The sequence below is a fragment of the Gouania willdenowi genome, chromosome 13 (genome assembly GCF_900634775.1).
Source record: "Gouania willdenowi chromosome 13, fGouWil2.1, whole genome shotgun sequence".
NCBI lineage: Eukaryota > Metazoa > Chordata > Actinopteri > Blenniiformes > Gobiesocidae > Gouania > Gouania willdenowi.
Genome location: NC_041056.1, coordinates 7,941,467 through 7,958,224, shown reverse-complemented (window position 1 = coordinate 7,958,224; position 16,758 = coordinate 7,941,467). Strand labels below are relative to the sequence as shown.

At 36.4% G+C, this 16,758-nt stretch overlaps 1 protein-coding gene across 1 annotated transcript; it reads right to left on the bottom strand.

Annotated features, from left to right (window-relative positions):
- Positions 1-3,820: 3,820 nt before the first annotated feature.
- trpc4b (transient receptor potential cation channel, subfamily C, member 4b) lies at positions 3,821-15,631 on the bottom strand. The gene is given in 13 exon segments (XM_028465661.1): positions 3,821-4,280; positions 4,282-4,397; positions 4,504-4,593; positions 6,276-6,317; positions 6,465-6,659; positions 6,765-6,960; positions 7,065-7,378; positions 7,484-7,623; positions 9,137-9,475; positions 11,736-12,023; positions 12,026-12,251; positions 13,868-14,268; positions 15,548-15,631. Coding segments are annotated over 12 exon segments (2,445 nt in total). The 5' UTR covers positions 14,246-14,268; positions 15,548-15,631; the 3' UTR covers positions 3,821-4,159.
- Positions 15,632-16,758: the final 1,127 nt, after the last annotated feature.

Sequence of the window (16,758 nt, the reverse complement as noted above, 5' to 3'; positions counted from 1 at the left end):
TTAAATTATCCAATTGAATATTTTGCCATAAAAACACATGCTTTACACATCACTTTAACAGTATGAACTACTGTGCAGTCATTATGACAACAGAGTTTGAAGAAAAACCAAACCATAATAGGCATTATTTCCCTCAGGGTTTAGTGTTAATGAGAAATTAATAAATAGCAGCTCATCATAAAAATGTCCAACCATATGAAATACCAAGAAACAATGTAACAAAGAATGTATGTGTCCAAATTAGACAATCCTCTCTAGCTCATTTAGTCGTTTTATTATTCAGTAATAGAGTAAACACAGCAAAACTAAAGACTGCAACTCATGTCGGAAGCAATGAAGTCACTGCAGTGATAATGAAATGAAGCGTTTTTGACACTAACAACACTGTGTGAATCTCTTTCACACGCACAGACCAATGGAAACAAACGCCACACACGTCGACAAAGACAACCATGACTGTTAATGAAAAAAAAACAAGGCTTGGAGCAAAGTTTGGTCAATGCAACACAGCTCTTCATCAAACAGGAAAATCATTACACAAGGTGGTGTTTGTCTATAGATTTACTAATACAATACGATATTGAGTTTATACTAATAGTTCCAAAGAAGTGAGACAAACTGCAGCAGAGCTGAAGTCAGCATCCAATGTGAACAACTTTAAATCAAAGTTAAAGGCACTGTTTTTCTCTACTAGAGGGAGATTTTTGGTCATGTTGTTGATGTCATGTGTTTGTTGATGATTTAAACATTTTTACTGATGATTTTATGGTTCTTATTGATTTTTAAGCTGTTGAATGTTTTCTGTTGCACTTGTTGATCATGTAAAGCACATTGAGTTGCCTGGTGTGTGAAATGCACTATACAAATGAATTTACCCTTGCTTTGCCAATTTTGACACTTTTAACCCTTTTTACCACTTCTTCTGTCCATTTTTGGCCACTCTAATTTTCAACATTTAACCATTTCCTGTGGTTTTAAAAATCCCATTTCACTACCATTTTTTTTTTTTTTTTTTTTTTTTTATCAATTTTGGTCACTTTTAACCCATTATATTTCTGACTGAAGCAAGAATTCACATCTTTAATATGACTACATACTATGGTCCAGATAATAATAATAAACTTCCTGGATAACAGTGGATGTTATTCAGATTTTTAAAAAAACATGTGTTAATCACAGATTCATAGAACAATGGACCATCATTTTGCTGACTTTATGGATGGACCCCAAAAAGCACAGAATCACTAAAGGCTAAAAAAAAAGATTTATATGTAGGTAATAAAATATCACAGAAAAAAAAAGCTTTCAATGATAACAATAGCTATAATAGTACAGATAGTTATTATCACACAAACACCCTGAAATGTTACTATGAGATGTAGGCACAGCTGAGAAGGGTGAAGTCCTTTGTTTAAGGGAAGAAGACCTCGTGTGGGAGTTCATCCATGATTCATCCTAGTATCAGTTTACGCTAAACTCAGCTGGAAAGGAGTGAATAATTCAAAGATTTAGCATTTTCTAAAAAAACATGAGGGTCAAACGGTGACCTCGATTCAGCTTGCCGACTACAGTTTACACAGATCAAGAGAAAAGAAAGTAGGTCATAAGCTATGCTTTACAACACACTCAGCTGATAGTGGAAAGATGGTAAATTGTTTGCTAATAGTACTGCCCACGAAAACTCGATAAGTATTTTTTGTTTGGCAAGAGTAACTAGAATGGATAACAAGAGCTAGATATTAATAACAATTGTATGTTATTGTCTCGTCTCCAACTAATCAAGGGAAACTATGAGTATCAATTTGACATACAGTAAGTGTGTCAATATTCATGAAGATCAGTAAATGACAAACCCAGATAGGAATTTTTTTTTAAATTTTTGCCAATGATGAAAGTAAGAAATTTTGAGATTTTTCAAACTGATCCAGAATCAGTAAATTGATCTGGATCCCTTCCAATATTTAATGGAATGTTCCATAGTGTAAGGTTCATCTTTGGTTAATATTTTGCCAAAATCCATTAAGTGCTTTTCATAGGCGGAGTTTGAGATTCTTTCCAGGGGGACGAAAAAATAATAATTTAATTAAATATATAGACCTTCTCGAGAGTTACGCCAACCATACATACAATAATGCAAAAATTCTTAGTAACAAAACTGATAACACGTCAACGATTAACTTAATGTTGTAAATTAATGATAAAGTCAGGCCGCGTTCTACTTCATTTTTGCTGCAGTACCATACATGAACTGCTGGGTGCAGTGTTGCTTCCCCATTGACATTGTGAAGAAGAATTGCACAAAAGAAGAAGAACCAACCTAAAGTCTCAAAAGTTTTGGACTGAACTTATACTACACACCTGAGGTAGAACTAACATCTGTGATATGAAACTAACAGTAATATGTTAGAATCAAAGCAGCAGAAAACTATTTCTCCCTTCAACTGTCTCTCCCTGCTGACAGTTGAAGATGTGGAGGACATCTATCTGCTAGGAGTCATGATCTTTGGCCTGCTAATGATGGGGGTATGTGTATGTGCATGTGCCTTCCGGATGGATCGTAAGCTGAGGCGACACTCAGAGGATATGAAGGTTCTCCGAAAGAAGAAGAAATTTACGTTTGGAGAGTTGGAGGAACGTAAACAACGACTGGAAAAGAAAGCCCGAGGAAATACGGAGGAAAGAGACAGTGAAGAGGAAGTAACAACAGGAACAAATGACTGCAGACGAGAACACATCACAAAAAAAGTGACAAAAAAAAAAAAAAAAAAAAAAAGGGAAGAAACGAGTTTGATGTAAAATTATCTGTGTTCAAATTAGGGGACGGATCTGGATAAGCATAATGCTTTTTTCCGTCGCCCTTTACGGCATGAAAAAGGACAAAAAAAAGGACAAAAAAGGACAAAAAAAAAAAAAACAATGATGTGATTTTGCTCTGAATGTCAAATGAATTTCTGTGAATGCAACCATGTCGGAAATGAACTGAATAAATAAAAATAAAATAAATAAATATCTTAAAAAAAAAAAAAAACTCAACATTTCAACATGTTTTCAAAACTGTAATGGGTCTGATCTGACTAGAACTAAATCAAAAACGTGTTGTCCAAAAGAACAGGGTTTCTTCAATCCTTTGGCTTCTTTGACTTCTTCTAATGAGTTTAAACATATTTTACCCCCCACGCAACAAATGGCAGTGATATTGTAATGTTAGCGTGTTAGCTAGCCGCAGGTCATCTGTCATTCTGCTTAATTACCTCAGGCTGTTCAGACCTTTCCCCAGTGAGTGTGTTTGCTGCTAGTTCATCAGTTTGTTTTCCCACAGTGTTTTTAAATAGCGCCCATTGTCAGTCTCATCTAATCTGGATGAGTTTAAAATCCTGCTTTTCGTCTTTGTCTCTGTAATCCTTAGCTAAGGGTCAATTCCAAACCTCACCGGTTTATTTGTGTTTAGCTCCATTTATACGTCAATATTATAGGATTTTACTCATTTTTACATGTTTACACCTCATTTCTTTCAGTGCAAATATAGCATTCATCCTAAAAGGGTTTATAGATGAAGGTATTAATGACAGAGGTGAAAGTAACAGATTACAACTACTCACTTTACTGTAATTGAGTTGCTTCATTGGTATTATTTCATTTAAAAAAAAGAACTGGACATTTTGACAATTTTTAAATTATACAGATGCCTTTGTTAGGGGGTGAAAGTTTCTATTAACTTTTACTTTGAGTACTATTAAATTTAGCTACATTTTACTTGAGTATTTTATGAATGAACTTACTTGTACTTGAGTACAATTTCAATCAAGTAACAGTATTACCCTTTTGTTAATGATTTAACACGTAAATCTTTTTTTTTTTTTGTACTTAATTTGGTCTATTTTTAACATGCTTTGCCCATTTTTTCCCACGTTTATTTTCCTTAATGTCCATCGCTGCTTTCTGAGGAACCTCCACGGTTACTTCTTCAAGTTTAATATGTCCTTCTTTCTGTTCACAAAGCCCCAGCCTGCTCTCCTTTGGCAATGAGTTGATTTTATTGCCTTTCTGAAAGAAGCGTTTCCTCTGTCTCTGAAGGGATGCAGCATTTGTTGATTCTTCAAAAATCTCCTCTGGTTGTTTTCAGAGCTGGATAAAAGAACCGAGCCATTGCTGGGTAGCTTCAGCAGCACTCAGAGGTTCCTTCTGAGTCACTCTGCTGGATGGACGTGGTCATCCAATCAAACATATTCAACTTTGGTTGATAATCATCTTGGTATTTTGGAGAGTATTTAAGGGTTTCCAGAATAAGCCATGGTGGAGCCTGAAATGCTACCTGCTGTTACTCGGTCACGAGATTTATTATTCTTCATCATTCCAAGAACTTCATAGCGGAAACTGGAGATGTCCTGTTTAAGTTCCTAATGGTGATGCAAATTAACAAAAGATTAATGATTTGACAGACTTACATCACAGAAAAAAAAATATATATATATATATATAGAAAGTGGAAAATTCCAACATTACCTTAAAATTGTCTTCCGTCAACCCTTCTTCTGTTTTAGCATCTCTGATCATTGCTGCCACATACCTCTTCACAAGGTTTCTCAAGACCTCCTTAAAGAAAATTTTAACAATTAGCCAGAGGAGAAAGTAATGGATTACAAGTACTCATATTATTGTAATTAGTTGCTTTGATTGGTGCTTGTACTTTTTGAGTATATTTCTAAATCCGTATTTGTACTTGTATTTAAGAGTAACAAAACCCCAAAACATGTATTTAGGTATGAAACAGTCCAACTCTCAACATTTTAGTCAAAGTATTTCATTTTGGCATATTTAGTTGTAAAATGTCAGAGTGACTGCCCTCTATGGGTTAAAATCCAGCTATTACAATTGATTTCTGCTATTAGCTGAGAACAAGATCATGTGACATTTTTGGACCATCTTTTATGACAAACAAGCACTGTTAGCCCCGCCTCTTTTTTAAAAAATAAATAAAATTAGCACCTGTGGACTCTGCAATCTGTGGTGAGGAGGTTGGATCATTACTCAATATACCTCTCATTTTGAGCAATGAGTAGCTAGTTAGCATAGCATAGCTTGTTCCTGTGATCTAGTAGTATAGACTGGCGTGTCTTAACTGCTCAAGGAACCCCCGCCCATGATCAAGTTGTTTTTTTAATTTCCCTCCTAGTGGCAGGTCAGGAGAAAGCAGGGCTTTAGTTACTCTTAGTACATTTTAAAGAAGTAAAGTAATTTGTTACATTTCTACACCCAACAGTTACAGAGTAAATTATTTAAATAAATTGGAACCTCAAACCTCAGTACTGTACTGATTTCAGGTCAGCAGTTTATGAAGTAACATTGAATATAAATCCATATGTTTTTATTGTGTCGTTTCTGTTTAACGTTCAACCACTTTTTATGGTTCAGGTTGTGATTTCTACCTATTATGTGTGAAAGTAACTAGTATCTTTTACTTTGAGCCACAATTATGGCATAAATGTATTGTAGTTTTAAAAAGTATTTTGCTTTCGTAATCGTAAATAAACTGTAATTGAGTTTTAGATAATTACATTTAGATACATTGTAATTGCCATGAAAATTCTATTAAAAAATTGTTAAAATGTCACGATAAACTGGGGAAACCATGTACCAATTCTATGTACAGTTCTACACATATGTAGTCAACAATTATTAAAATATTTGAATTACTTTATTAATCCCTGAAGGGAAATTATATTGCACTCTGTTATTTTTTAAAATATGTTTCATATTAAGCTTTCCCACATTTTACCATTTTTAAAAAAATGAAATTGAGGGGTATGCAGACACAAATAAGATCGATAAGAAACCCTAACAAGGTAACCAATAGATAGGAAACAAATTAGATGTTAGATATTAGTTTTTTATTGTATTTTACAAACTGATTTTAGACCCATTATCATAAGAAATGGTTAACTTTTATTAGGTTATTGATTTCTGGCTCAGTAATCAGTGATTAAATAATTGAACTTTAGTAAGTGAGAGCATAATTGTAATTGACTTTCTGAGGATAAAAAATAATTGTAGTTTAATTGTAATTGAAACAGTACTGATCCCTGTAATAGTAATTGAATTTTAATTGAACTTGGGTAATTGAAAACGTAATTGTAACTGAAAAATGTCATTGACCCCAACCCTGATTTCATGCCTTATGTACTTCTACTTGTACTTGAGTAGGATATATCAGTACTCTCTACATCTATTGCATTAAAATATCTAAACAGAGCATATTTTGAAAAACAGATGAATACCTGATAATCATGGTTGATTTTCACATTTTCAGCTGCACGTGTCTTTGTAATGAGAGAACAAAAAAAAAAAAAATGAATTAAAAAGTATTGATTTTTTTTTAAAGAGTTGAAGGTTGTTACCATTATTCATCCTTCAACACTTTAGGCACATCGAACACAATAATGAAACATAGTAAATCATATCTTTACCCCAAGAGTTGCGAACGTGTCGCATCTTTGTATGCCTGGCCTCCTTAACAAATGTGCTTTTATCCATCCAAGCAGATAAAACACTGACTTCGGACTTGGAATTATATTAAAGGGGGATGGCAATGTTCCACCTTCTTCAAAATAGCTCATCCACAACTTTGTCCTTGCAAATTTCCACTCCTTATCTGCATGATCCTAAACGGCCAAAACACATGAGTTATCTTAACAAACCGTTGTGCAAATAAGACAGAGACAAATGTAACCTGGTTTAACCACGATGAGGTAATCTGAGTTACTCACAGCAATGTGCTGGTAGGAGCTGTTCATCATTGCAATTAGCATATTCAGGAGCACAACCAGTGAGATGATGTTATATGCTCCAAACATGGTAGCGCCAACAAACTCAGTGAATTCATGGTTCGGTTCCACATTGGTCACATAAAGCGCTATCAAGCCAAATATAGACCAAAATAATGATTGCAGAGTCTCGAAAAGCCTGAAAACCCATTAACATACATCACATTAGGCGCTGCTAAAAACACAAGCCCATTAATTGTCAACAATGCAGCTTTGTTAAGAATAATTCAGTGAGGAACTTGCGTTGAGAAAGCGTTGTTTTGCGTTTGGCAGCGAATACCCTTGCAAGTACCATTGCCATCTGTTTCATAGTAAAAGTAGAGCTGGTTGAGTCCATTAGCAAAAGCTAACAGCACCAGGCAGTAGATGAAGAGGAACTTCAGGATGTCAATTAGCATCCGGCCTAGTGATATCTGTAACGGTCCTAGGTTGGAGTTGGCCGTGAACACACAGATGAGACGCATCGAGCTGAAGATGTTGGCGATCGCAAACAAAGCCTCGGCCACCAAAGTGGGGTGCCACATTTCCCAGTCATATCTGGGTTTTTGTCCACTGTACTGTCAAAACAAAACAAAACAAGTTTGTATCATATACTTTGAGCAGCGTACATTGACAAAAACACATTTTATGATATGTAAGGATAGAAATTGTATTTTCATTACCTTTGCATAGGAAACAATCTTCAGAGAAATTGTGGCAAGATACAAGGCATTCATAACAAAATCCACAAGGTTCCACCAGTCATCTATATAGTTCTCGAATCCACTCTCCCACATCTGTTTGATCTCAGTCCATATAAAACCTTAGGAGTTAAGAAAAATGCAAGAATATGTTTTGCTTAATACTTTAGTTAGAATCTGATTTATTAATTATTAGTTACTCAAATCAAATAAGGTGCTCAATGTAAGGAATTTGAGGCTCATTTATATTCCATATACAGTAAGCACATAGTCAAAAAAATGTTGCCACAAAAACTTAAATGGCCATGAGGGAAAAAACTCTACAATTGAGATTGTAATATATCAACTCAATCAAACGGGGGATTGTGAAACTGGCACGGTAATTACTCTATTGTTTCATGAGTTCAAAATGATTTTGGCCTTGGCCTACGCACTAAAGGCAGGCATACGCTGTGCGATTTTGGCCCATTTTGAGCCGATTTTCGACTCGTGAGACTATTTTGTGGGATCGAGCAAGTCTCTGCTAGATCGTGTGTTGTGCATCGTGTAGTATACATGGGGTCACGAGAAGTGATTAACACCTCACGACCAGCTCCCAATCAGAAATCGTAGGTCGCTCCTAGTGAGCTCCTCGTAAGGGTATCTCACAGTTGATGCAGTGACACAAACCGGCTTACCGTAAACATTCATACTGCGCATGCACAAACACCATAGGACCACTGTAAAATTGACGGACGGTGCTGCTCACGTCTGTCCAGCCAACTCCTGGTCCATCCACATCGCCGTCTTTTCTTTTTAAAAGCTCTTTTTGCTGGAGAGTGTCTCTCCACTTCCGGGGTCTTCTTCGTCGTCTGTTTTACTGGCGACGCTTCAGTCTTATTCTTCACTTCTTCTTCTCTTTTCTTCTCTTCTTCTTCTTCTCTTCTTCTTCTTCTTCTTCTTCTTTTCTTTTCTTCTTCTTCGTACGTTGCATTTCCGGAAACAAGACCCCGACGTGTCGTGTATGAACGTACAGTGTGAGCAGTCAGATCGTGTCAGAGTGTCGGTCTGTACAGTGTGAGAACATGAATTGTGAGCTGCGCACATTCGGGCTCTGCGTCTGAGTCGCACAGTTAGAGCTGGAGCTGAGTACAACGATTGAAAAAAACGCACAGTGTATCCCAGCCTTGACAGTCCCTAAGATAATTGCTGGAGATCTAGGGGTGGGGGGCAGATTGGAGCAGGAAAGAGGTTGGTTTAGGATTAGGGCTAAGGGAAATGGTTAGGGTTGAATAACCAGTTTGACATTTGTTCCAAGCAGCACCAAAACTTCTGTCTTTCTTTCTTCTATTTTTTTTCTTTTCTCCTTTTTTCCTTTTTCCCTGTTATTTATTTTTTCCTTCCTTTTATTGTATTAGTTTTTTCCCCTTTTATTTCTGTTTTCCTTTTCCCCCTTTTTTTCTTTTATTTTTTGTGTTGGCGTGCACAAAACATGTCCTTATAAAGTTCAACTATAACATTTTTTCTTTGACAAAGATAAAATTGGAATTTGAAGAGAAATCTCTGTCCATATATCCAGATTTACCAATAAGTCATAAATAATCTGACAGTTGGACTTGGTATACATTTGTGAATGCACTGTTTGTGTTTTATTACCAAGCACCCAGGGCAGGATCAGCCACTCCACCGTGGTAGGCGCAGGGCCTTGATGGTCCGCTTGTCCATGGGCAATATGCTGCGATGCCAAGAAGAGCAGGAAGAGGAACGTCAGGTAGGAAGCGGTGTGACAAATGAACTTGATGAAGGGCTTTCGGATGAATAAGCCATAGCGGCTCTTAGGAGAAATCAAATATAAAATGGAAAAAAGTGGAAAGAGGGCGCCGATCAATATACAAGTCATTAGCTTTGCGGCCCAGTGACGCTTTCTCCAGCCTGGAAATTCATCGTACCACCGAGACGCCAACAGCTGCTGACAGTTGGGCTGAGCCACAAACTAAGGAGAAGCAAAAACAGACATTAAATGATTATTGTAACAATAAAACTTTCAAAATGAAACCAATTGCCATATAAAAAAAGAAAACTTTGGAATGTATTCTAACTTGCATGGATAACTTGGATTTTACTCAGTACACTAAGGGGCGGATTCACTAAAGGTTTAGGGGTATTAAAACAATTGTCACTCCACGCGCTAATAAGGGGTACAAACATTAGGGAGAAAAATGTTGTTAGGTTTTAAAGTTTATTAAACTACATTTTTATTTGCTTCTTTAGTTTTTTACATTATTAAATGTTTGTGCAGCAGACAGAAGTCCACCAGCCTCCAATTTCACTTCAAATGTCATTTTGTGCTTCTGTGGACTCACCTCTCCACGTTGAACAAGCAAAATGTTCATTTAAAAAGGGCGGTCTCAACCACGTCCATACCTGCACCAATTTGTGCCACAATGTTAGTGAATTCCTGAAAGCAGGTGAGGAAACAGTGCCAACAATGGATTTAGGCACACACCTGGTTTACCACCTTTCATTTCAGATCTTAGTGAATCCGCCCCTTAAGACGCTAAAATTATCTGGGGGGAAAATGGAAGAAGAATGTGAAGAATATGAAGAAGAAGAATGTGAAGAAAAAGAAGAATGTGATAAAAAAAAAAAAAGAAAGAGAATGTGAAGAAGAAGAAGAAGAAGAAGAAGAAGACGAAGGAAAAGAAGAAGACGAAGAAAATAGAAGAAGAAGAAGAAGAAGAAGAGAGAAAAAGAAGAAGAGAAGACGAAGGAAAAGAAGAAGACGAAGGAAAAAGAAAAAGAATGTGAAGAAGAAGCGAATGTGAAGAAGAAGAAGAAGAAGAAAGACGAAGAAACGACGAAGAAGAAGAAGAAGAAAGAAGAGAAGAAAAGAAGAAGAAGACGAAAGAGAAAGAAGACGAAAGAAGAAGAAGAAGACGAAGAAAGAAGAAGATGTGAAGAAAAAAGAAGTGAAGAAAAGAATTGAAGAAAAAGAATGTGAAGTGAAGAAGAAGAAGAAGAAGAAAGAGAAGAAGAAGAAGAAAAGAAGCCTTAAGTCTAATATATAAATGACCATGGCTATATGAATCACAAAGAAACTAAGATTTTAGAAATGTAGTTCTTTGTTGGTTTTTTTGTCACGATTAATTCTCTTCCTCTGAAACTATTTCTCGATTCTAATATACATTTCTAATCTTGAGTGTGATAGTGAACATAGTTTTTTAGGTTTCAGTTTGTCCTGTATGTTCTTTCCACTTGGTTGGCTCTAATGTGGCTGAAGGCAAAAAAAGAAGCATCTGGATGGATGTCAGATCAGAAAACCATTGAAGGTGAAGTTACTTAGTAGAATTAGGACACACTGGCAAACAACAGATTTGATACGGTAAACAAAACTACCCCAGAAATATGAAATTAAACTATATTCTAATAACACCTAAACTGATACAGACAGTCAACTTAAAAAGCCTTGCCAACTATTTCCTAGAACAACAATTGAGTTTGAGAACTGGTCCTCACCAATTCATGTGTCAAAGTGCCCTTGGGCAAGACACTGAACCTTAAAATGCTAACAATGGAGAAGTAGTATTTTTATTTTAATTTATAAGTAGCATTTTTTGACAAATTGAAAAAAGGAAATTAATAAAATACTCTAAAATGACAGCTATCAAACTTTATCATTTAAACTGACATGGCCACCAATACATTTTTATCTTCAAATGAAATCTATATACCCCCTTGAATTGTAAAAATTACATGTTGGTAACTTTTTTTTTTTTTTTAAATAATTTATTTTCCTGCAAATGATGAAAAACACTCCAAAGTTGAGGTTATACAGTAAAAGGTTCCCTCCCTGATTAAGTATTGTGAGTGTGTATTTCAGGAAATGACCGTGACTTCTTCCATCATTATACCCAATTATCCAGTCACCATGGGACTGTCTGAGAGCATTTCTATTATGCATCGCTAAGAAGCAATCTGGCAATTACATGTTGCTCTAAACTCTCAAAGGATGTCTCCACCCTTCTGAAGCCATTTACTAACCATCCGAGTGGTTTTTGTGTCATTTGGTTGAGCGCCTCCATCATAAATTTGAAAGAACCCACAGTGCAATAAGTTTTAATGTTTGCAGAAGCCCTGTTGAAACAAACTCTTAGATTAGAAGCAGTTCTTTGAACAATAAGTCATACTGTAGAACCCTGCACCGATAAGGTCCCACTGAAATACTCTAAAGATTTGTAGCAGTAGAACGTACCATCTTTCTGACAATATTTGATAGCAAGCTTCAGTCGAGCCAGATCGTTTACACTCTCGTCAAGTAGTGGATTGATGATGTCACGATAGTTCAGAATAGTCTCCAACTCCTTGGAACTTCTGGTCTGGTCTAGCAGATCCTTTGCAAACTGTTTACACATATGAGACAACTCCTCATACTCGGACTTGAACTCGTTCTCCATGGTGCTGAGCTCTCTGAGCTCCCAGCTGAGCTCAAAAGCCGTGAGGAAAGGATCCTCACTAGACAAAGCGATGAGCGACGGGCTGGCAGGGCTTTGTAGACGTTCAGACGAGAGCATGAGTGTCGCAAGCCGTCGCCGTCCAGATTGGACATACACTGCCCGCAGTTGCAGCGCACGGCATGTGGCTGAGGTATAGAAACACCTCGCGCCAGGAGTAGTTTGACAATCTCGTAGTTGTTGGTGTGAGCCGCGAGGATGATCGGAGTGATGTCTGGAGTGAAGTCGGAAAACTGTTTGTCCAGTAGAACTTGTGGTACCTTTTCAAGGAGAGAACAAAAGTCATAGGATTACAGATACAGTCTGAAAAAATCTCATTTCTCTAACAATTATGTCTAACAGTAAATAAGCTCACAGGTAATGGCTTGTGGTTCAGCAGGCCTCAAAACACCTGTCTTATTTAAAGCATAAACTCAGCTTGCATCCTGTGAAGGGAGACCAGCATCCTTGAAAAAATATTACTAATTGTATCAGAAGAAATGCTGCTTACAACATCTGAGGCTTTCTTCAAAGTGTGCTAGGTTTCATCGTCCTTTAAACATCTGAAGAAAAATGCAGGAAATGTGTGTGAATGCACCCAAATACCCTATCATTTAATTTGACTTAGGGAGGAAAGCAAACGTGTGACTGGCATGGGGCACTTGGTCAAGTTTTGTGAGGCCCCCCAAAATAAATTCCACAAAAACTGTGATTCAAGAAGTTGGAAGTACATAATATGAAACCCAAGATAATCTATAAAATACCTCAAAAAACACAAAAAATGTGAACAAAAGTGTGAACAAAAGTAGACAATGTAACAACAAAAACACAAAAAGATTCCAGAATTGCACAAAATGACAGCAGATACACAAAACAACAACTTCAACAGACAAAATGACAAAATGACATAGAATGACTTGAAAAACACAAAATGACTAAAAACTCCCAAAAAACGACAAAGACAAAACCCTTTAATCTTTCCTCTATTAATGCTCAGATTGGTCGTTATTCTAAATGCTGACATGATTGTTGATAATCTGGCTCTCAGATCAGATAATTACATTTCTGTAGCCCCCCTCGCTGTGATAAAAGTTGCACATCCCAGAACTAGAGGAAGGGATTGATTTACCATATTGGTTCCAACCCCACACATTAACATTTTGGGTTTTAAACCAAGCAACCTTTTGTCAAACTCCAGATGTTCAAACCTTGATTACTCTACCTTCAGTGTTTCCTAAGAGTAAAGCTCAAACTACTCTTTGTGAATGCAGAATTATTACTTTCCCCAATTAAATACACAGTAACAACAAAATGATATTAGAGCATCTGAATGTCCAATGCTGATAAAAGCATAGCATGACACAAAAATCATCCAAATGTCTTTAAGATTTTTGTGCATAAAATTAGTTTTTATTGGGCAAACCCTGTTGTACTTTGTGGTTTTTCTGTAGCTCCTCAGGGTTGATGGTGCTGGAGTCAATTCTATATGACGACGTTGAACAGGGGATATTATCTCGATAACAATGGCAAATGGGAGAGAATTTAAAGGATTATTTCTAATATGGAAAGCATTTTTCCCCTTCAAATATTGCATGTGAGCTACTACAAGGTATCAATAGATAAAGTTTTATAAGGTAAACAAAAAACAACAAAATTTCAAAGAAACGCTTTGCTATTAGTCTATAATAAATTAGTTAATGGTTGTCTCCTGTCTTCCCAAAATGGAAACAACTGTCAAAAAAAAAGAAGCTTAATCAGTTATATATCAACATCTTTCACTATCCAAACCAATTTTGTTGTGTTGATGATGGTACAGTGACGATAAAAGCTTTTTTGTAAAATATGTTTTCTTGGAAATCAAAGAGTAGGGTTGAAAGTACAGCAGTAATACGTATACCTGTTTTTCTCCACGTGGCTTCTTGTGGTTAAGCAGCAGCTCCACGGCTCCGACCACCTTTTTGCGGATGGCGTGTAGTAGAGCATCACCCACGTAAACGTTGAAGCTGAGCAGCAGCTCGATGATCTCCAGGTTCTCGTTTTCGATGGCGATGAGTAGGGCTGTACGCCCCAGGGGGTCGATGCAGTCGATGTTTATCCTGAAGTAGATCTCAGCTTCCTCCAGGGCCTGCTTGACACTGGCGTAGTCTCCCTTTTCCACAGCTCCCAGGTAGACCCTCTCCATGGGCGAGAGCTCAGGCTCTGCTCTGACGATCCTCAGCGGAATTCGGTCCCTGTAGGAGGAGTTGTTTTGTTTCCCGTAGTACAGATGTGACATTGCTGCGTTTTAGCCTCATACGACTGTGACGGAAAAACATGATAGGAAATATTGAGTAACAACACAGGAGAGAACGTGTTTAAACAAGAGCACAAACCTTCACCAAGCACAAAATCTCCTATTTACCAGAGTGATAGTGACAGAGGGGGAAACGAAAAGGTGTTTATTTGATCGAAGGGCAACATTATCAACATTCATGTCAGCATTTAGAATAATGTTCAATCTGAGAATAACACAAAAGAACAGAAAGAAGTTTTTTTTAGTAGTTTTGTGTGCTTTTTATGCATTTCTGCTGTCCTTTTGTTTATTTTCCCTGTAAAAAAAATATGTTTTTGGAGTCAAATGTTGTGTATTTGTATGTCATTTTGCATTCTTGGAGTAAGTTTTGTGTATTTCTGTTGCCGTTCTGCTTGTTTTGTTTGAACTTTGGGTTTGCAATGTCTTTTTCGTGTTTCTTTGTCTTTTTCGAGTATTTTCTTTGTTTTTCTTGTCTTTTTCGAGTAGTTTCTTTGTTTTTCTTGTCTTTTACTTTATCTTTCTGCAATGTTGCAATTCTTTGTATTTTTTTTAATTGTATTCATGCTTTTGTTTTGTGTATTTTTCTATTTTTTTGTACGCTTACTTTGGGGGCCGCATAAAATTTGATCAGGGGCCGCCAGTTGCCCATGTCTGCTTTAAAGGCTTGGAAGAAATTTTTATCCCCATTAATAACCATTCAGTAAGTCCAAACGTATGCGGCACCCACATTTTTTTCACAGAAATCACAATGAAACCCGGATCCGATCTTGATTAAACTTGGTGCGGCAATTGAGGAATCAACACGACATAACGGAGTTAAATTTAATAAAGATCGGTCGATTAAGAACCAATATAAGAATTTTTTAAACTGTACCAATAATGAATAGAATCACTATATTGATCCAGATCCCCTCCAAAATGTAATGGGTACGATCTATCTTTGGTGAAAATTTGGTCAATATCTTTTAAAGACTTGACGTATCCCTATAACAGACAAACAAAAACAAATAAATAAATGCCCGTGGAAATATGACCTCCTTGGTCAGAGGTGTAAAAACGTCCAATCCAGGAAAAACTCCTGTTATTCTGTATTAAAGACTTAAAAGGGCTTCTTGGATGAATTTCCTAAACTGATTTTTGATTAAACTTTGCTTTTTCCAAATTTAGGAAGTAAATTTAAACTTTGCTTTGAAATTAGACTGTGCAATATCAACAAAGTGAATAAAAGTCTGATTAAAACATGCACAATAAGTGAAAAAGCTTGACCAATGGCCTGTTGCTTACCTGATAGAGTGGATCAGCGTGCAGAGACGCGTGCTGCTGCTGCTGTCAGATGGAAATGATCTGCTCTTCATTCAGTCACTGAAGTCTCCAGTGATCACACTGCTGTCCTCTACCCACGCCTCCAACTCACATTACACACAGTGGATGGAGGAGAAACTGTCAAATGCTCCCAAACTGAATCAAAGGGCCATTAAGAGGCGCTTCACCCGCATAGTGTTTTTTATCAGAAGAGTCAATGTGGAGAAATGGAAAATTATCTAATAGCAGTTTTTTTTTGTTGGTCAAATTGTTCAAATGAATTTGGTTTAAACTGAGGATTGTGTCACACATCATGTGACTCTGCAGCTAATCGTTCAGCGATCATTTGTTTGTGCATTTTCTGAGAATCTGCCATGGATCAACCAAACATCGACACATTACCCCTTTTCAAATTAAAACTCATCTCTTCCAATCTGCATATTTTCTGTAATTCAATTGTTTTTTTCTTTTCTTTTTTGTATTATTCTGTTTTATATGGTATTACTCTGTTCTTATTATTCTGCTTCATTATAAATTATCATTGGGTGTCCTGAAAGGCGCTTTGATTTAAAATGTATTATTATTATTATTTTTATTATTATAAATAATAATAATTATGAATGAATAACCATATCCACTTGATGCATGTGACACAAACCTAAAACATAATTTCAGATTTACCTTTATCAATTTATTGCCTAGAACAATAAGACACCAGGTTTTGTTATTGTTTTTTTGATTGGTCATAAGGTCATATGCTTGTGTAATTAACGTCTTATATTTGCATTGCCTAGTACGGTACTAGTACTCAAGACCACATTTTGAAAGGTCTTGGTCTTGACTCGGATTGGCCGCACCGACACTCTAATAAATAGAAACACTTGAAGTTGTGACTGTTTCTGATTAATGAATGTTGTAATTTGACTTCAAACATCTAGTGTTAGATCACTGATTGTTCTTCCTTTCGTCTTGGTGCATTCTGATCTCGGCAAGTCTTGGTGAGTTGTTTCAGTTTACTGGTTATAATAGGTAACATGTAAAGTTAATGATTGCATTGCAAATATTTGGTGATAATCAAATATGTAGCTAACTAAGCAGAAAGTATCAGATATATACTGGCATAATGAATTGAGTAGAAGATGAGTTTGCTTCAGTGCTATTGTCTGTATTATCTGATCATGACATATGCTTTT